The sequence below is a fragment of the Pecten maximus genome, chromosome 5 (assembly GCF_902652985.1).
Source record: "Pecten maximus chromosome 5, xPecMax1.1, whole genome shotgun sequence".
Classification (NCBI taxonomy): domain Eukaryota; kingdom Metazoa; phylum Mollusca; class Bivalvia; order Pectinida; family Pectinidae; genus Pecten; species Pecten maximus.
Window position 1 is genome coordinate 14219028 of NC_047019.1, and position 21531 is coordinate 14240558.

The 21531-nt window shown below is 38.2% G+C and overlaps 2 protein-coding genes across 3 annotated transcripts in view; one reads left to right on the forward strand and one right to left on the reverse strand.

Moving 5' to 3' along the window:
- The first annotated feature begins 403 nt into the window (after positions 1–403).
- On the forward strand, positions 404–13548 carry LOC117327248 (uncharacterized protein CXorf65 homolog). 2 transcript variants are annotated; one of them, XM_033884148.1, is made up of 6 exons: positions 404–528; positions 5793–5879; positions 10195–10314; positions 10974–11048; positions 12720–12833; positions 13320–13548. In XM_033884148.1, the coding sequence occupies exons 1-6, from the start codon at positions 504–506 to the stop codon at positions 13454–13456; spliced, it is 558 nt and encodes a 185-aa protein (XP_033740039.1). In that variant the 5' UTR covers positions 404–503; the 3' UTR covers positions 13457–13548. The 2 variants fall into 2 exon arrangements, with proteins under 2 accessions (XP_033740039.1, XP_033740040.1); XM_033884149.1 differs by lacking the exon at positions 404–528 and adding an exon at positions 3791–3916.
- Positions 13549–13751: 203 nt separating this feature from the next.
- Positions 13752–21531, reverse strand: part of LOC117327246 (nucleolar pre-ribosomal-associated protein 1-like) — a 33399-nt gene continuing 25619 nt past the window's right edge. The window contains exons 24-33 of the mRNA XM_033884146.1: positions 20074–20137; positions 19630–19792; positions 19211–19307; positions 18471–18743; positions 17702–17808; positions 17267–17410; positions 16772–16878; positions 16388–16579; positions 15174–15997; positions 13752–14720 (exon numbers count right to left, since the gene is read on the reverse strand). Coding sequence (XP_033740037.1) covers positions 14569–14720; positions 15174–15997; positions 16388–16579; positions 16772–16878; positions 17267–17410; positions 17702–17808; positions 18471–18743; positions 19211–19307; positions 19630–19792; positions 20074–20137 — 2123 coding nt within the window. The 3' untranslated portion in view covers positions 13752–14568. The remainder of the gene's footprint in view (positions 14721–15173; positions 15998–16387; positions 16580–16771; positions 16879–17266; positions 17411–17701; positions 17809–18470; positions 18744–19210; positions 19308–19629; positions 19793–20073; positions 20138–21531) is intronic.

Genomic DNA, 21531 nt, shown 5'->3' on the forward strand with positions numbered 1-21531 from the left:
CTCAGACATTAACTATTTCTCATGCCCCTGTAGCTATTACAGCAGCTACTTTCCGAGTACATTTCGCGAATTCAATTCTTTTTGTTCTCTTTTGACTGATCTATTGTAGATATTAAAAAGCTTGCGCAATTCCAAACCCAACATTTTAAAGAGTCATGAAAAGTTCTACGGTACAGCAAAAAGACTACACGCGATGGTAGTCGAGGTATACCTATAATATACATGTATCTGCAATTCACACGGGAGTTGTATGTAGGTAATTCACAGTTCAGAAAGGGAAATTAATCGAAACCGGAATAAAATATGACGCTATTTTTAAATAGAATAATATGGCGTAAGAATGGAACATGCAGACAGTGGAGTTTCCTACGTCATAATTGGACTAACCAAGGTATGACGTCACAAACACAAACACGTCACGAAGTGTCGGCGCTTAGCGATGATTTGTCACCGATAACTTTAGGACGTCGGATGCTTGATGTGGAGGCGTTGCACATTTAGCGATGTTTATCAACGTGGAACACGGAGGTAAGCTTACATAATATTTTATTGACTGTAAGTGTAGACAGGGAGGATTATCAGGGAACAAGAGATTGGAAAATGAGAGAGAATTGAGAATACCTGGGAAATGAGGAAATGGGAACAGGGGCTATACTGACTACATTACTCGTTCCCCCTTTATCAGAAAAAATATGTCCAGATATTTCCCGAATTACTTAGAAACCATTATAATTTGTAGCTACGAAATAAATACATGTATTCTTCGTTGTTGTTCCGTTGCTAAGCCTACTTTGCTCTGTGGTACGTAACAAGAGGTCCAGAGGCCTACATCGCTCGCCTGGATAATTCACTAACCATGGAAAATACTTGTCAAATATTTACCTACTTTTTAAGCTGCCTCTCTAACTAAATGTGGACCAAATCCTGCCAGTTTTAAAGAATTTGCTGTATTTCCGCTATTAGAACCCAACCCTCCGGCTCATGATTATACAAAATTATATCTCAATTGTCCAATAATATTCCAGACAAAATTCCATCAAAACCCATTCAGTCGTACATGACTAATAGCAGTTTAAACGTTTTACCTCGATTTCCCATATTGGGCCTTTGCTCAGCATTGCCCAATAAATACCCCAGACAAAATTTCATTAAATCCATTCGGTCGTTCAAGACAATAAGGATTTTAAACTCTATTTACCTTTTTTTTCCAATATTGAGCCCCGACCCTCTGGTCCTTGAGGTGTCACATCCTCCTTTTATACAACATTGGCACCCTTTTGCCAAATAATACTCAAGACGAAATTCCATCAAATTCCATTCAGCCGCACAGGGCTAGTAGCGGTTTAAGCGTTTTCCCTCTATTTTTCCTATCGGGTCTTAACACTCTAAGGTGCCACACTCTCCATTTATACTGTATCGTTTTCGCCCAACAATGCCCTAAATCCACCCAGTCGTTCAAGACAAGTAAACGATTAAGCTATATTTTCACAATTCGATCCCATTACTCAGGCCCCAACAGAGCCAAGCCCTCCGTTTATACATTGGATCTCCACTGCTCAATAATACTTCAAATATACAATATTGCGCAGTATAATGGTCCATACCAAATCATCAATATCCATTCAGTCGTTCTGGATTAGTAGCGATTCTAAGGAAATGTTGATGAACGATATACGCTGCTCCAAGGCATAAGTTCGCCGTCTTTTACCAGATGAGCTAAAAACGAATATTGACATCATTTTGAGGTTTCGTGTTTTTGGTTTTTGCGTCAGTGTTTTTCGTTATTTCGTCTCTTGCTGCGTAAAGGCGACGATTGACGGGGAAGTAAAAACGATAATCATCGATTGTTCAATAATAATACGATGATATTATCATAATAAAACGGTACATATCAAATACGATAGGGAACCAAAAATGGTAGGTAACTTTCTGAGTCGTGTCGCCATACCATTTACATTAGCCGTGTAGAGTTATAAATCTGTGGTCGAATACCATTAGATATTGTAACTGTACGGTGTCATTCACACCTAGGGATAGTTTGTCTGTAACATATTTAACCAGTGACAAGACGGTTGGGTACAAGTTATTATATAGCTATACATATTAAGCCAGGGAAACGAAACTATTCGGATCCAGAAAACGAAACAGGATTAAAAAGTGGCGCCATTGTATGGTGGCTGATTTCGGTCATGTCTCATTGGCGACAGTGCGCCATGGGAAAAAAACGACGGTGCGCCATGCGAAAAGCGAGTGCGCCATGTGAAGAGCGGAAGTGCGCCATGCGAAGAGTGATAGTGCGCTATGAGAAGAGCGACAGTGCGCCATGCGAAGAGTGACAGTGTCCATATAAAGAGCGACAATGCGCCCTGACGTGGGAATGAATCATATAGACAGTCGAGTTTCCTACGTCATACGGCTAGTTGAACTAACCAAGTTTTGACGTCACATACGACTCACTAGTGTCTGCACTTAGCTAAGATTTATCACTGAGAACTTTAGGACGTCAGAAGCTATAAAAGGAGACTGCATATTTATTGAGTAATGCTTGTTAATGTGGAACACGGAGGAAAGCGTACATAGTATTTCACCGACAAGGCCGTAATAGTGGACGTTTAACCCATTAATTATAATAATAATCCATCGACTTTAGGTCAGATAGGAGGGTCAAGGAACAAGGGGTCGAGGTGGTAAGAACTGGGTACTAAGGAGTTGGGACCCAGTGACTATAGTGGGTGAGCTAATTCATCGACTGTGTTCATGTTTTTCGTGGCAGCGAAAAGGCGATGTTTGGCAGTGCGGAAAGACGACAACATATCCTTACAGTGTGTATGTAAGTGTTAATATGTCGTTACGAAATAACGACAATCGTCGATCAACGTAGCCATACTGGGCTTGGAACGAAGATTATTACTTTGCTCTAGATCTGCGGCACGTCATGATAAACGTAAGGTGATATTAAATGACTGGGTCGCTAAACATCGACTGCTTTGGATTATTCACGCAACTGTTTTTCTTTGCTGCGAAGACGACAATTTCCTGTGGTTCAGCAATAAAGCAACGGTATATGACGTATTTGACTGCACATGACGTGTAAATCTCTTTTTGGGTGCCACAATAACATTATGAAGTAGTCCCGAATCGCGTTGCTATTCCATTCATAACTATGATGCTGGGTTCGGTACTACATTTCACAGCATCCATTGGTCATTAAACGTTATATTAACAATGTTAAGACCATCTCTTTAAGGGACATGCCTTCGTTTGAATAAAGTTTATGTCGCCAAAATGAAACTTAATAGGAAATGTGTATTTCCCCCCAAGTAGTAAAAATTAATAACCTTTATATTAATACGAAAGTTTTACTCTCAAGGGAAACAAAAGTGCTTAAAGTTTTAAATAATAAAAATTCTCAATTCGACTCGAAGTATTACTAATTACCTCAAAGACAGACGGTATTTGTGTACGGAACGTCATTTTTCTGTACATTTCGGCGTTAATTTCATTACTGGTAGGCATACAAACTCGTATAATCCTTATTCGGGAATAGATTATATCAATAGAAATGTTGCACGTTTCTGATGTCCGAACGAAGGAATGCCCCTTTAAATAACCACATCAATCACCTCGAACATCCAAACAGGAAAGCGAAAATGATAACCATTTAATTCATGGAAAAGAATAAGAATAAAAAAGAATAGGATGTCAAATAAAATGAATCGACGGAGAAATAGTGTACATTCTGAGAGTCAAGTTTGTTACGTCATAAGTGAACTAGCCAAGGGTTGACGTCACAGACACATTACGTCACTAAGTGTCCGTGCTTAGCGATGCTTCACTATTAAGAACTTTAGGACGTCAGAGGCTGCAAGTGAAGAATTTACACATTTAACGATGTTTATCAACGTGGAACACGGAGGTAGGCTTACATAGGATAGGGGGAAGAAGACTCGATACCCGGAAATTATTTAAGGGGTCGGAAACTACATTGTTTGTATAGGGAAAACGGTTATAGAACTAGGGTGTAGCGAGAAGACTCAGAATTAATGACCCACCACTGTCCATCCCTCTTTATTGGTAAATATGTATATCCAAAGAATCCTTGAATTTTTTCAGATGAAATAGCAACGAAATTACCTTTCGGAACCGTTTGCTATTGGGGTCAAATGGATAAGTCGATGTCACTTACTATAACTCAAGTTCTCTTGGGTTAAACAAGCACAAACTTCACATGGTGCTTTCAATCGACAATCGGCTTGCTCGGGATAGCTTCTTGATGTGAAATATGACAAAGGTAAAGGTCACTGTTACTATAGAAAAACTTTCCGCTCAATAATTTGAGTTCCCTTGAACCGATCCGTCCGTCAGGGTCACCATCTTTAGTTCATATGATCTAAAGGTAACTGTTGCTATAAAGTGAAACTCTAAGTGCTTTCCCACCAACACGACTTGCTTCGAATTGCTTCTTGATTTAAAAGGTCACGGTCACTATGACTATACAAAAAAAATCGTTTCCGTGTATCTAGAATATTTTTACTGCCTAAAGGATGTTTTGAATCATCGTTTTGAGATGTAGGCAACATATCATGCATTTTTTATGATTATGGTACCATGTTGTCGGTGATTTCATTTGATAACTACGGAAAGCCAGACTATGTAGAAATATCCGAAATACTTGACCACTTAAAATTGTCCTCCTGGCTGTGACTACTGAGAGACGAAAAGATATTCGTCAGACAATGTTTTATAATATTGTCCACAACAAAGTCACTGTCGTAAAACTGACAGACTAACCCCTCCTGTCAAACACTCCAAACCAGCTTTCCTTCCAAATATGTGGCGTGGGAAGGATGTCATAATAACCAGAGACCTATATAGTATATAGGTCTCTGTAATAACTTATTTTTTGTCTATGCAAAACTATTTTTCCATAGGCAATATTCTTATAAACAACTTTCGCAAATAGGGACTATTTTATGCAGCGGATCCAAAGAAATCTATATTTCCAAGCGTAGTGAATCATGCTCTTGAAAAAAATGGCAGCCGGTCGCGACCGTTTGTCCAGACTGCTAATTAGGTTGGTCAACACTGATTGTGGCGACCAGGACTACCTGGATTCGTCGTTACTTCGTCTGGACAATCTGGCCATTAAGGTAGGAGGAATGAGTCATCGCTATAGCGAGTCCAGTAGACTCGTCTTAGACTGAACTTACTAGCAGGGGAAAGTAATCTTGGTAACGTTGGATCAGGCGACGTTGACGTCATTTCGTCATCCATTTTCCCGCTGAAACTTCGATCGCGTAGGAATATTTACAAAGTTGTAAGGTTATTTTTGATTGGCTAATAGATTGATCAGAATTCTAATATTGTCTGTGCAAAAATAGAATTAAATTTTGCACAGGCAAAAATAATTTTTCATATGCAAAAATATTTAATTATGACACACTATTTTTAAGCTTCCCGCGCCAAACAAGTACGTCATTCTAAAACTCGGGTTAGAGCATGTAACTGAATGGAAGGTCACATCACAGATTCATTCAAATGTTGGCATGCATCTACTGTACATGTAGCACCAGTATTCATTAATAAATATCAAAAAGAAAATAACTACTTTTCCCATCCAACTCCTCTCTGGCAATTCCCCTGCAAATGGTTGGCCAGTACCATAATTCGATTTCGCCGGCATCCATCTTTGGTGACCGTAGTAAATATTACGGTCACCACTGTGTACACACTGATTATTGTAAAAGTACATGAATTAGAATTATATGTGTTGCATTATAAATCTGTTTCAGATGGTAAGACACTGTTGGTGAACCCCGACTGTAATGCTGTAATTCTACAGGATTACGTGAGGAGGTCGTGTGGTATCAAGTCTACAGGTAGGTCTCTATAATGGCTTTATAACGTCAAACTGAGCAACGAATTAATAGTCGGTATAAATAAACAAGAGGCCCATGGGCCTTAACGGTCATCTGACAAACACTTACACTTACAGCAGGGACACACCCCTCAATCCAGCATTATTACCATAAATTATTTATCGCAGCCAGTTATGTTTTAGATCAAATTTGGTTTTTATCCATTTAGCTTGTCCAGGAAGAGCAGCATCATAAAGCAAAATTTTAGCCAAGTTCCCATTTTTGGGGCATGCCCCTCTGTCCCAATAGGTCAGACAAGACTCATTTATATCAATTAGGATTGCCTTTCCCCAATGATGTTTCATACTAAATATAGTTGTAATCAATTAAGGCATTAAGGAGGAATTGCATTTTAAAGAAATATTTAACCTAAGCGCTCCTTTTGCCCCATCTTTTTTTCCCCAGGGGTCAAACCTGTCTCATTAAAAAATATGATTGCCGTCACCTTATGTTTCACATCAAATTAGGTTGTAATCCACCAAAAGGTTAGGGAGGATTAGGATTTAACAGCAAATATTCACCAAAGTTCCCCTTTTGGGGCCCTGCCCCTCAGGCCCCAGGGGTCACACTAGCCTCGTTTATATAAAATATGACCACCCTTCCCAAAGGATGTTTCACACCATATTTCGTATTAATCCACCCAAGGGTTAGAGAGAAGTAGGATTTATAGCAAAAATTCACCAAAGTTCCCCTTTTGGGGCCCCGCCCCTCTGGCCCTAGGGGTCAAACCAGCCTCATTTATATAAAATATGATTGTCCTCCTCCAATGATGTTTCACACCAAATTTGGTAATAATTCACTATGGGGGTTAGGAGGAGTAGTATTTTAAAGCAAAATTTCATCAAAGTTCCCCTTTTGGGGCCCTGGGCCCATATTCATAAAAAAACTTAAGTTAAGTATTTCACTTAAGAAAATACTTAAGTAGGACATTTGTACTTAAGTACTAAAATAAACTTAAGTATTTACTTAATTCAAGGTTTTATCTTAAGTTGTATTCATAAAACTACTTAAGCTTAAGTATTACTTAAGTTTTTACTTAAAGTTAAGTAACGTCACGAGGATGTTTAACTTCCTTTAAAAATACTTAAGTAAATACTTAACAACTCAGGTGAAAGATGTCTTCACGAAATCGACAGAAATCAAATTGTTTTTAAGAAAAAAAATCATTAACTTCAGATTTTGTTGTATTCCATCATTTAAAACAAGATGTAAAGGTTTGAATCGAAGATGGAGGAGTCAATCTCACTGTCGTTAAGGCCCATTACGAAGTCAATACTACAACGACACGGAGCAATTGTAGTTTATAAGAAACATACCCATATACCAATCAAATTCTATTTAGATAAAACTTCATTTTTGTTTCTCTTGCTGACTTTGACAAAGCAGAAATACTGCCTCAAAGTTTTATTGTATCTTTTATTCATTAATCTAAAAAAATGTATATCTATAGAGTTCTTACCTGTGTATTAAAAAACATTGTGGTTACTTGTACTTTAACTTAAAACCCGTTCATGTGCATTCCAGCCCTGTCATGTAGTACTCCCCTGCTTTGATAACGAAACGAAAGTTTTAAATAACAGTTGATTGTTGTGACAGTTCTAGCATGCTTGGGGGTGGGATTTTACAGATCGTACAATGTAACTAGGGGTTTGATATGTACATTTCAACTGATGTTTGGTTTAGTGGAAATCAACTAAAACGTACTTGTTCTCCTTGACTCTACGATGAACACGATATGTGCATTTTTGGCCTGAACGACGAGGTTAGTCTAATTTTCGTGCATTCTTCCGACTCTCTCCTGATTAATACATTTGATCTGTTCAATCTGCCGGCAACCTGAACCCACGCTTGCCTATTTGCAGATGCCGACATTCCGTCCTTAAATCGTCCACGTATGACATGTTTACTTTCACTTGTAAACATGTACTAGCCTCACCATCGCCAGACATTCGTCCTTTGTCCAGTTTGGTCATCTCATCTTTTTTGCTGTTGCCATTTCCGGATTCTGATCGTCTTGGAATGCCAGGAACGCCGGTGCCAAATTTCACGTTTTACGAAAAACATCACGCAGCTACTTAACAACAACATAGCAACTACATGAAATACTTAAATGTTTATACTTAGCTAAGTATGTACTAAGTAAATACTTAAGTCGTTTATGAATAGTACTTAAGTTCAAACTTGAGTTTTATTTAACTAAGTAAAATATTTATAGTTAAGTATAACTTAAGTCAAACTTAAGTATTTAACTTAAGATTTTTTATGAATATGGGCCCTGCCCTTCTGGCCCCAGGGGCCACACCAGCCTAATTTATATAAAATATGACCACCTTCCCCCAATGATGTTTCACACCATATCTTGTTGAAATCCACCAAAGGGTTAAGGAGGAGTAGGATTTTATAGCAAAATTTCATCAAAGTTCCCCTTTTGGGGCCCTGCCCCTCTGGCCCCAGGGGCCACACCAGCCTCATTTATATAAAATATGACCACCCTCCCCCAATGATGTTTCACACAATATCTGGTTGAAATCCACCAAAGGGTTAAGGACGAGTAGGATTTTATAGCAAAATTTCATCAAAGTTCCCTTTTTTTGGCCCGTCACTCTGGCCCCAGGGCTCACACCAGCCTCATTTATATAAAATATGACCACCCTCCCCCAATGATGTTTCACACCAAATTTAGTTGTAATCCACCAAAGGGTAAAGGAGGAGTAGGATTTTATAGCAAATATCCACCAAAGTTCCCTATTTAGGGCCCGCGAGGCCCCTCTGGCCCTAGGGGTCAGACCAGCCTCGTTTATATAAAACATGATTGTCCTCCTCCAACGATGTTCCACACCAAATTTTGTAATAATCTACTTTTGGGTTTTGGAGGAGTAGTATTTTAAAGCAAAATTTCATCAAAGTTGCCCTTTTGGGGCCCCGCATCTCTGGCCCCAGGGGTCACACTAGCCTCATTTATATAAAATATGACCACCCTCCCCAAATGATTTTTCACAACATATCTGGTTGAAATCTACTAAAGGGTTAAGGAGGAGTAGGATTTTATAGCAAAATTTCATAAAAGTTCCCCTTTTGGGGCCCCACCCCTCAGGCCCCAGGGGTCACACTAGCCTCATTTATATAAAATATGACCACCCTCCCCAAATGATTTTTCACAACATATCTGGTTGAAATCTACTAAAGGGTTAAGGAGGAGTAGGATTTTATAGCAAAATTTCATAAAAGTTCCCCTTTTGGGGCCCCGCCCCTCAGGCCCCAGGGGTCACACCAACTTCATTTATATAAAATATGACCGCCCTCCCCCAATGATGTTTCACACCAAATTTAGTTGTAATCCACCCAAGGGTAAAGGAGGAGTAGGATTTTATAGCAATATTCACCTAAGTTCCCTTTTCGGCGCCCCGCCCTTCTGGCCCCAGGGGTCAGACCAGCCTCATTTATATAAAATATGATTGCCCTCCCCCAATGATGCTTCAAACCAAATTTGGAAGTAATCCACCCAAGCGTTAATGAGGAGTAGCGTTTTGAAAGAAAAAGTTTACGGACGGCGCACGGCGGACGGCGGACGACGACGGACGAAGCACGATGACTATAGGTCATCCTGACCCTTTGGGTCAGATGACCTAATAAATACTAATATTCTTTGATCTCTGTCCTTTCCAGCAGTTACTTACATCTGGTAGCTCTAATATATCACCTGATGATAATATATCTTAACAAAAATTCATAATTGTAACATTTTATCTACTAATAAATTGAATTAAAACCCGACATAACTCAAATCTGTAAGTACACTCCCTGCACTATATTTTTTTGCTTGGTGTGATGATGTTTAAGCTTGAGTGTTAATTTGAACAAATGTGTGCATCGAGTTATTATATGTACTGTATGTTAAAAAGAAATGGTGTGTAAATGTGTGTAACTTACCAGGTAAATGAGTATGTATTTGTGGGTCATGTTCCAATTTTCGTCGATTTTGATCAACATGTATTCACCGGATTCACAGGAAAAGGCTTGTATAGGCTTGCATGTTGTCTAATCATTTTGTACAATTTGTGAAATAGAATTTATTGAAATGAAACGATTAAAGCAAGTATTTTAATTTCGATAGTCCATCGCTGGTATGCAGTATAGAACAAGTATATACCATTGTGTACATATCTCATGTTTTACTTTGAAATCTACAGCACTATTGATTAATCTCACAAATATAAATTTCAATATTAATGAAAAAACATTATCTAATATGAACTGTTAACGTGTGTTGGTACAGTGACAATCGACTTTAGTGATGAAAATGCTGTTCTGACGGAGCTGTTCAGTAAACCCCCACAGGAGAACATGTTTGATTTCTTCATGCCACGCAGCACATTTGTACTGGTACAGATTGACCGTAAGTCTCATTAAAAAAACACCATGTATTAGAAAGTATGTATGTGATTTTTTTAGTTAAGTGAAAAATGATTTTTGTTTGTTTGGGAGTTATTATGGTATGTAATTCAAAAGAGGCAACAACAATTTTTAACCCTCTTGTTGTTAATAAATGCCTCAGAAAATAAAATATTTTACATTATACAGTTTTGGGTTATCTCCCCTACATAGTAGTTTTGAGTGTGACCCAATCGAGTCAAGAAATACACAAATTAACTTTTAAATTTTCCGTTAAAGCATTTTTAGATTTAAAGATTAAAAGAAAAATCTATCTTATTTACTATGAAAAAAAACAACAAAAAAACAAAACAAAACAACAATTTTTTTAGAGATTTACAGTAATATATTTAAATAGATCACTTGAGAATTTCTGAATAACACTGTTCCTTGTCATATAAAATTGAGTTAATTTGTTTTCAAAGTGATTTAAAGATTAGAAAACATATCTTAGTTCCTATGAAAAAATAAGTTAAGGAATTAACTTATGCTTATGAATATTGAAGGCCCAGTACATTTTAATGCTCCTTAGAACAACTGAGAGATTTACACTAATCAACAGCTTGAGAACCCTGTTCATTGGTGATCTATATGTCAACTTATTTTCAATGTGTATTACTACAGGAGGAGCAGATGGCAGCATCTTAAAAGTGACTCCCCTACTTACAGACTGGGAGAAGAAGTACCCTTTCCTGGAGAGTAAGTTTGATGTAACACATTTCAATCAAGAAATAAGATTTGTAGGTCACAGGTGTGAGGACATACAAGTTAATGCCATTGGTGTACCCTTAAAGGTCTTCCAAATACTCAGTTTAGCTAGTAGCTTGATTGGAAACCAACCATCAATTTGCTTTAACAAATGACCTTGAATCAAGGCCTAGAGGCCAATATGATATTCAGATTTTAGCGTTCTAGCAGAAAGATGATCAAATTTATAAAAATGACCTTATGATCTTGATCAGCATTTCATGGTTTTAAACAAGGTGAACCTGTAGTTTTTCTGAATAGATGACCACACTTTAATTTGATCTGTTGCATGCAAGAGTGAATGTTGATTTGGCATTGCCCCAACCAGAGACCTATACATGCACTTAATTTCATATGCAAAATCAAAGTGAAATAGTATGATGTTTGTTTATTGGATTTATCTCCCCCTGAACAACCAGGGTCATTTTGCATTGAGATCGCCTTAAATTGTAGTAGTTGGTGACTTCCTCACTGAACAACATATGGGATGCCTGTCGCATGCCATCAAAAGCAATAAGGGTAAAGCGTCTTGCCCTAGGACACAATAACAACAGTACAGACTGCAATTGCATGGATCATATTGCTGTGATAATTATTATTGGATACATGTGAAATGTTTAACAAGAGGCCCAGAGGGCCTGTATTGCTCACCTGGATTTCATGAGATATGAAACAAGAATGATGATTAATTATAAGTATATTTGTCACTGGTATTGCTATGTCAATATATCATAGGCATTTTATATGGGTACGTGAGGATTTTATGTCAAAAAATGCATTAATCCATGAAATAAAATTAACTTTTGGCACAACCCCATAGGGATGCTACCACACAAATGTGAGTGATATCCATTGCTTAGTTTCAGAAAAGAAGTTGTTTAAACCAATTGACCCCTTTTGAACCCGCCCTCTGCACCCCTGGGGGAGTGGGGGTCAGTTCCTTCCTTTATAAAATTTTGAATCCCTACCCAAAAGGATGCTACCAGGCAAATATGAGCGATATCCTTTGCTTAGTTTCAGAAAAGAAGTTGTTCATATCAATTCAGCCAAATTGACCCCTCTTGGCCCCGCCCCTCAGGCCCCCGGGGGGGTCAGCCTCACCATTTGTACAATTTTGAATGCCCACCCAATAGTGATGCTACCAGGCAAATATGAGCGATAGCCATTGCTTGGTTTCAGAGAAGAAGTCGTTTATATCAATATAGCCAGATAGACCACATTTGGCCCCGCCCCTCAGGCCCCTGGGGGGTCAGCCCCATCATTTGTACAATTTTGAATCCCCAACCCATAGCGATGCTACCAGGCAAATATGAGTGATAGCCATTACTTGGTTTCAGAGAAGAAGTCGTTTATATCAATAGCGCAAAAATGACCCCTTTTGGCCCCGCCCCAGAGGCCCCCAGGGGGTCAGCCCCATCATTTGTACAATTTTGAGTCCCCTACCCATAGGGATGCTTCTGACCAAATTTGGTCAAATTCTGATGTGTGGTTATGAAGACGTCAATTGTTGACGGACAGACGGACGACAGACGACGGACGGACGACAGACGCAACAGTATGGCATAAGCTCACCTTGGTTCTTCGGACCAGGTGAGCTAACAAAGGATGTCTAATGTTTTACAGGGAAGCTGAGACAAAGAGACAAAAAAGCCAAACAAAATCTTGCAGCAGAGAAAGATGTCAAAGAAAAGGGGCGTCCGGGTAGTAAAATGTCTGTTAAGAGTGATTCTCCAACCTGTAAGTATACACCAGCACTTCCTTACATGTCTCTGTAGCGTAGCGACACGACAGGCTGCAATATTTTTGGTATTACTCAGGATATATGTATAATTTACCTGTGTAGGTAGGTTTTAATGCATTAAAGATATATGTATATTTTACCTGTGTAGGTAGTTTTTTATGCATTAAAGATATACATGTATGTCTATTTTACCTTTATGCATTAAGGATATACATGTACATGTATGTATATAAATTACCTATGTAGGTAGGTTTCCATGTATTCAGAATATGTATATTTTACCTGTGTATGTAGGTTTTCATGTATTCAGAATATGTATTTTTTACCTGTGAAGGTAGGTGTTTAGGTCACCTTAGGATATATATACCTGGTATATATATTTTACCTGTGTAGGTGTCTTAGCTTTCTTTGCATTGTTATCCAAGCAATATCATTTAAAAAAAATATCTACACATCTAAGTATTTTATCTTTTCCTCAACAGCAACTCCAAGCAAAGTTAATGTCAAGAACGGGAAGAATTCAGCTAAGGGAGATAACCGCACATTGAGTATAGCACCGGATGAAACTGCCCCTCCCAAAAAAACCAGCAGCAAGGGCAGGAAAAAGCATGCACATTGAGGGATTCAACAATGAAGAACATTGTCTTTAATGTGATCAAACAGAAGATTTAATTTACTTTATAAAATAAAGTCACAAATATTGAAGTTTCATTTACGGGTTTACTCTTTATTTATACCTAAGCAGATTTGCTTCATTTCACAGATTTCATGGCGAAGGTTCCACCCCTTCTGGTAGTTACTTAAGGTGTAAGCTATACCTTGTATGTTGTACAAACCAACTGATTTGAAGGTAAAACACCTTTTGGTTGTTATGGCGTATATACTTGTACTGTATATAGAGAAAAAACTGCATGTTTGAAATAATTCCCATTTCTTTATTCACCTCTTACATATGTATGTACAAGTTGTGCTGCACATGTATGACTCCCATATATCAATATTTACTTCGAAGCTGAGTTCAGGTGACGTGAGGGGATGGACTTTATCTTTCAATCCAAGTCCTGCACTTCTGGTGATAGATGTTGACAGGGAGTTAACAAGCACCCTGAAACAGGAGTAGTCTGGTGACCTGCTCAAGGATTCCCTCGGTCTGCAGATAAACCTCTTCAGTCTAATGCTGCAACTCCAGTGACTTCAACATATTTCACTTACATGTCTTTCATTTTTAGCTTTCTCACAGGATCACATTTGTTCAATCAAACCTTTCATTAGGTCTAGTTTCACAAAAAGTTTTCTTACTATTAAAAATCTAGCACATGTTTTGCAGTTTGTCAGGTGTACATGAAAAAGAATGAAATATCTCCTTGGTATTATAGGACATATGGACAACCTAAAGACCAAAGGACAACTTATGGATGGCGTTGCTCCCCATATTCCTCTATAAATCAGATATTATGTATGAATGATTGATAAGATATACAACATTAAGTTATAGGTATAATTAAACAATAATAGATTATTTTTAGCTCTATTCCATAACTCAATAAAATTAAGATCCACGCTCTCTCTAATAAATACTTCATATAAAAATATATGGCAGTATTTCTCCATTCCTCACAATCCAAAAGAATATTAACTTCATTGATTCCTCTTAATCCATCGTTAAATCTTAGCTGGAGAATACATTCACTGATTCCTCCAAATCCATTGGTAAATCTGAGCTGGAGAATACTAACTCTTTGATGTTTTCTTCTTCTTCTTTTGCTTTTTCTGTGGGCTATTTGAGGCCTTTTTCAGGGCATTGATGTCAGATTTGTCCTCAGGTGAGGGACATCCAAGAAAATACCTCCTCATTTCAACAGACACATCTTCTGCTGACAGACCTACAGAAAGACAACAACACAAAATAATCTTAACTTCATTATAACATTACTCGTACAATATCCATTTATACATTCTTAAATTCTGCATATTAGTTTTGGTGTAGACTTGAAACTAAGAAGTATTTGTGTTTTGAATACTTGCATCATGTTTTGTCTTATTTAAAAGCAAAATGAAAACACATATTCTACTTAGAGTGGAAATGACCTTGGGCAATAACCCTCAGACACCTTCATCACAATTCCCTGTGTTGTGGCACAATAAGATGTTATCAAAGATGATAACACAAATTCCATTGTCATCAGACAGACATTGGGCAAAACACATGGTCTTGGTGGTAGGGTTATACTATCATGGATAATATATAGATTTTTGGATGGATACTGAAATACATTGCCATTAGCTTAATGAGAATTGTTCATGGAATATCATATTTTGTAATCATTTTACTGTACCTGATGTGTTCAAATTGCAGAAGAACTCCCTCCAAACTGGCGACATCTCTCCTTCCTCATGACTGGCTATGTAACGCATCAGTTCATTCATCTTCACCAACACCTCATTTAAACATGGTCTTACAGACTCTTTTGTACAAGAATCACAGTCTACATAAAGCTTGTCACTACTAGTGTTATACAGTACATTATAGATCTGAAGGAGACACCTCACAAACTCCTTCTTTTCTGTGTCCCTGAAATGCTTGGCCAGAGATCCTGCACTAAAATGCTGGTGTATCCAAGACACAATGCCAACCAATGTCTCGTTGCTCACATATGGAAGACTAGTTACTAAGAAGGAAATTGCTGCCATGGCAACAGTACATACGACTTGAACACCATCATTACCTGTGTCACATGACACAAGTAGACTTGGTTTCCAATGCAACAGCAAACCAACACTTAAAGGACAAATTTTTGTATTGGTGTCATTTTCTTCTGATCCTTTGTCTGTCTTTTCTGTCATGTCTTCATTTTCTTTTTGGATAATGGCCTTTCCATCCTTTGTCAGTTTCACCTCTTGTCTAGATGCCCCCTTGCTTCCTGATTGTTTTCCCTTTACATTCAAGAGTTTTAAGGCCCCAGTACAAGTTGTTTCTACGTTTTTGTCCTTGACGATTCTCGCCGAGTTGACTAGGATACCACAGACATCCTGTGTGGTTAGAGGTGTAACAGTCACCTGTCCCTTGTCCTTGAGAAGCACTACAGATTCCTTCAGGTGATTTAGCACAGACACCAGTGTCTCCAAACATTTCTCGTATACCGTGTGGATTGTTTCTTCCCTGGGAAAATAAAACAGTTTTTATCAGCAAAGTCTGTTGGTAATATCAATATGAAAAAACATCTGTAACAAATAGAAACATTTTTTGTAACATTATCTTTGATAATTTATATGCTTTTTACATAAGTGATATCCATCACATTTATGACAAAATAGTATACTTCCAATAAACTGATGCCAGTTTCACAAATATTCCTGACTTAAGGAAATTCCTGAATTAAAATTATATTTTTTTTTTCATAGGAAAACATTATAAGTTCAGAATTCAAGAAAAGCTCCTCAACTAAGATTTTCCCTTTAATCCCACAATGCAAAACTAGGGCCTGGTATTTTATGCAGTGAAACCCCACTAACTCCCGTTCTATAGATAACCCGGCTTCCCAAAACTTACCCACAACACCTGACAAGCGACAGAAGACAAGTCAGCACCTCCCTGGATATGGCCAGTGGCAAGCATTTCGTTTCCTGCCCTTCTTCGTCTATTTCAGAGTTGTTTCCCCTGATGGATCGGTGTCGTACCATTGAAAACCACAGATTGTGGAGTATATCAGACAGTATTTCAAGCTTGCCAGCACCAATGTTTCTGAAATTATATAACAAATATTCTTAAAATTATATGAGAGTTTTGAATACTTAGTATTTATAGTACAGTTGAACCATTTTTTGTTTTTACATTTTGATATCAGGAAATATTTTCATTTATATTCTTAACATCTTAATTCTTTAGTTTAGATTTAGAATTATTAACATTTTTCCAAAAGATTAAGTATAATACCTGGTTATGACACCTGTTAACCAACTCAATATCCCATGTTGCTTCACTAGGTAAAAAGTCACTGTTCTTTGTCCAGAGGCTGACTTCAATATGTCCAATACCTGCAGCTGTAACACCATAAATTGGGCAAAATGTTCTATAAATAGTCCTTACATACCAAGAGTTAAAATCATTGGGTTTATATGTCTTAACACTTTCCCTTTCTTTTTGCAAATATCAAAAATTAAAGTGTGTATTTCAAAATCTTTTAAGAATTGCTTTTTTTCAAATTTTGCGTTCGGTATACATATTAAAAGTTTCATTTTTCTTCCACATGTTTTTCTGTTATATCAAAATTCAGTTTTGATGAAATGGGATTTAAGTGACATATATCTGATGATTTGTAATAAAGCTAAATCAAATATATTTCAATTAGAAAATTTTAATCTTGAATCTTACATATTTCAGTTAATATAGTTAAGTATGAAATGTAAGTTTACAACCGTGTACACTGACCTGAGAAGAGTTGTCACTAATACCAGAATCGTGGAAGCTGAGTAAGAGTTTGAAGACATAACGAGCCTCAAACAACTTGTAGTCCAGTGTCTCTCTCAAACCATCTTTACATAAATCTAAAATCCATGATCTTTCCACCTTAAACTGTAACAGAAACACCAGTCATGTGAACTTTAAAACAGTTCTGACAAACACTGATAATTTTTAAGTTTGTTTTACTAATACGACAAAAAGATCATATTGTATTGCATAATTATGAAGGTATATGTAAGTTATGAAATATGCAAATACATGTAATCTGTCCTGCTATGTACTTATTCATTTTTTCTGAAAGTATATCCTTGCACATTCTCCCTCAGAAATTTTTCTGGCCAAATACTTATTCACATGCATTATTCATGAGTCATTGAAAATATTCTGAGCTGGCTACAATACCTCGAAGGCTGAACTGTTGAACAGTTTGTAGAACTCTGGCACTTTGGTGATGTCCATCGCAGGTTTCAATAACAGGAAGTAGTTCATCACTTTGTACATGTGGTCATCTGTACAGAGACAAAACCACAAACATTGTATAAACTCTCTATAAACTCTCAGAAGAAAGTGCCATTTATGGCATAATAATAAAGCCTATCAAGTTTGAAACAGATCACTTGAAAACTGAGAGAGAAGATCTGATAACAAGATTAATTTGCTGCAAGATTGGGCAGTACTATCTCTCTCAGAACATTTTGAATCTATCTGCAACTTGCCAAAAGTACAATTTGATGTTATGGTTACAATCTTAAGTTTTTTTAAAGAGATCAGCAGAAAACTGAGATAGGAGACCTTATAAGAAGAGTTTACAACAGATGGATGCACAATCTTACTTTTAGACCAGCATATAAAAACTTAGAACTTGACTGTGACTTGACAAGTATGAAATGACTTGTATAGCTGTTTTTACCTATGTACTATTAATATTTAATATAGATGACATTCAACTTGAAGACTCAGATCACCTCGTAGGCCTCAATTCTGACCTCAAACATTCAGATATCCCTTGCTGACTGATTACAAAAACTTTATTTACATATACTATAAAATCCATTCACTGATATTCAGATGATGACTCAAAACAAAACACAGAGAAAATGTACCCAAATATCTAAAACGGTTTCCAGGAAAAGATGACAATTGCACTTTTAGTCTTTGAACTTTGACTTACCATGCAGGAACATGAGCGACACCATCCTGGCAAGAAACACTGTGATGGTACAGGCAAGTTTGGTATTTGGGCGTGTCACACTGTCTCTCAGCAGGCTGACCAGATACAACATCTGTTGTTGTTCTGGGAAACGTGCTCCCTCAAGATGGTGGAGATACTGGGCTAAAACATGGTAGGCAACACCCCTCACGCCAGCGTCATGGCAACTCAGGGCGGCAATGGTGTATCCTAGACATAATGTCTCCGCAAACTTTCGGCAGTTTACATAAGAATCTGTGGCAAATAAAAATTGTTAAACAACTGTTTTTACATAGTTTCATTCTCAACACTTCAATGGGTACATTCATTTTTACACACTGCATCCCTACAATAAGTCACAACAAAATTGAAGGCAAGCAACTACATGTAGTTAGATTCATTTGTATCGAGGAACTGTTGCATTTCTTCTGAGGATTTCCGAGGAGTCACAACCAAGTTCCAAATCAAATTACTGGTATGATGATTTTTTTGTTGGTATAAACTAGTCTTTCTGTTTTGGTTTTATCCACAAGATGACGGTGACTGAACATTCACGGTTTTGTCATGACATATTCCAGGGGTGCGGAGTGAAAGTGAACAAAACTATTGGAGTATCGAGGATGCATGATCTAGTTTGAACTTAAGATTTTATAGATCAATTCAAATGTACCATAACAGTTAAGATGTATTATTATTGAATAAACTTCAGAATTTGTCCTCACCTGGAGACAATAAACTGCTAAACAATGGCAGGATAAAGCAGGGGTCATAGAGGTCATCATCAACTCCGAAGACTGACAAGTCCTGTAGCAAGCCCGGCTGGTTAACAGAAAAGTAGAACAATAGCACTAGTAAGTATATAGCAGACAGAAGAGAGATGGCTACAAAACTACACAGTTTCATTGTCACTTCAATAGTTTTTTTGTGATTTGAAATATCTCTGAAAATGACACAAATTTGCAGATGTTTACCTGGAAATTATAATTGTTAATTCAATATTATTTCCATGACGACCATAATAATGTTAAGATTTTCCAATGTTCTTATGACATATCTATGAATCATCAAGCCATCTTTGCCAAATCAGAGTGTTAAAGACAGATTACCTTACAGTATTTCAGGATTAGTCTATGATACCAACCTGGAGTTTCCGTAGCAGTGGAAACTTGACGATTGACCTTTGTAGCCGGTCACGGTCTATATACTCCAACACTTGGTCTGTGGATGGCTGTTTCCATAGAGACGCCCCCATGGACTTCCTAATGGTGTGCTGCTCTGTGGCCTTTGACCCCCATAGGTATGGCCTGGGCAATGAAACAATTGTTTGTAGTGACAGAATTCCAAACCAGTGACATCAAGAATAGATTTTACATTTCATAAGTAATATTCTTTATGGGGACCTCACACCAGATGAAATTTTCATATTGTAAAAGTGAAACTGATAAGTTAAGGATGCATTCATTGAATTGTAAAATTAACATGTAACTGGATAAGACATCCCTATATATAGATATGTACTTACCTGTACTCCTTCTTATTAACAGGTATCTGGACTAGACATCCCTATATATAGATATGTACTTACCTGTACTCCTTCATGGAGACCTCATTGTTCTCATACAGGTGAAGAAGTCTCAGCAGTTTTTGGTCTGAAATTGAACACCAGAATGCAAAAGGTAATGCAATCAGTAATATTGAGTAATTAATTGTCTTTTAATTAAAAAGAGAAATATGATAACCAGTATCAATGTATCATGACCTAGTTTACTGGTAGAAAACAAGCTACAACCCTGTACATACCTGTTTGTGACAGGGTGGTACTGTAGGGCCCTGTACATACCTGTTTGTGACAGAGTAGCACTGTAGGGCCCTGTACATACCTGTTTGTGACAGAGTGGCACTATAGGGCCCTGTACATACCTGTTTGTGACAGGGTGGCACTGTAGGGCCCTGTACATACCTGTTTGTGACAGAGTGGCACTGTAGGGCCCTGTACATACCTGTTTGTGACAGAGTGGCACTGTAGGGCTCTGTACATACCTGTTTGTGACAGAGTGGCACTATAGGGCCCTGTACATACCTGTTTGTGACAGGGTGGCACTGTAGGGCCCTGTACATACCTGTTTGTGACAGAGTGGCACTATAGGGCCCTGTACATACCTGTTTGTGACAGAGTGGCACTATAGGGCCCTGTACATACCTGTTTGTGACAGAGTAGCACTGTAGGGCCCTGTACATACCTGTTTGTGACAGAGTGGCACTATAGGGCCCTGTACATACCTGTTTGTGACAGGGTGGCACTGTAGGGCCCTGTACATACCTGTTTGTGAAAGAGTGGCACTGTAGGGCCCTGTACATACCTGTTTGTGACAGAGTGGCACTGTAGGGCCCTGTACATACCTGTTTGTGACAGAGTGGCACTATAGGGCCCTGTACATACCTGTTTGTGACAGGGTGGCACTGTAGGGCCCTGTACATACCTGTTTGTGACAGAGTGGCACTATAGGGCCCTGTACATACCTGTTTGTGACAGAGTGGCACTGTAGGGCCCTGTACATACCTGTTTGTGACAGGGTGGCACTGTAGGGCCCTGTACATACCTGTTTGTGACAGAGTAGTACTGTAGGGCCCTGTACATACCTGTTTGTGACAGGGTGGCACTGTTGGGCCCTGTACATACCTGTTTGTGATAGAGTGGCACTGTAGGGCCCTGTACATACCTGTTTGTGACAGAGCAGTACTGTAGAGCCCTGTACATACCTGTTTGTAACAGGGTGGCACTGTTGGGCCCTGTACATACCTGTTTGTGACAGGGTGGCACTGTAGGGCCCTGTACATACCTGTTTGTGACAGAGTAGTACTGTAGGGCCCTGTACATACCTGTTTGTGACAGGGTGGCACTGTAGGGCCCTGTACATACCCGTTTGTGACAGGGTGGCACTGTAGGGCCCTGTACATACCTGTTTGTGACAGAGTGGCACTGTAGGTCCCTGTACATACCTGTTTGTGACAGAGTGGCACTGTAGGGCCCTGTACATACCTG

Bases quoted from the DNA above. Each gene is read 5' to 3' on its own strand.
- LOC117327248 (XM_033884148.1), top strand. From the start codon at position 504: ATGTTTATCAACGTGGAACACGGAG. The intron at 529-5,792 runs GTAAGCTTACAT...AATCTGTTTCAG, and splicing joins TATCAACGTGGAACACGGAG to ATGGTAAGACACTGTTGGTG. The intron at 12,834-13,319 runs GTAAGTATACAC...TTTCCTCAACAG, and splicing joins TAAGAGTGATTCTCCAACCT to CAACTCCAAGCAAAGTTAAT.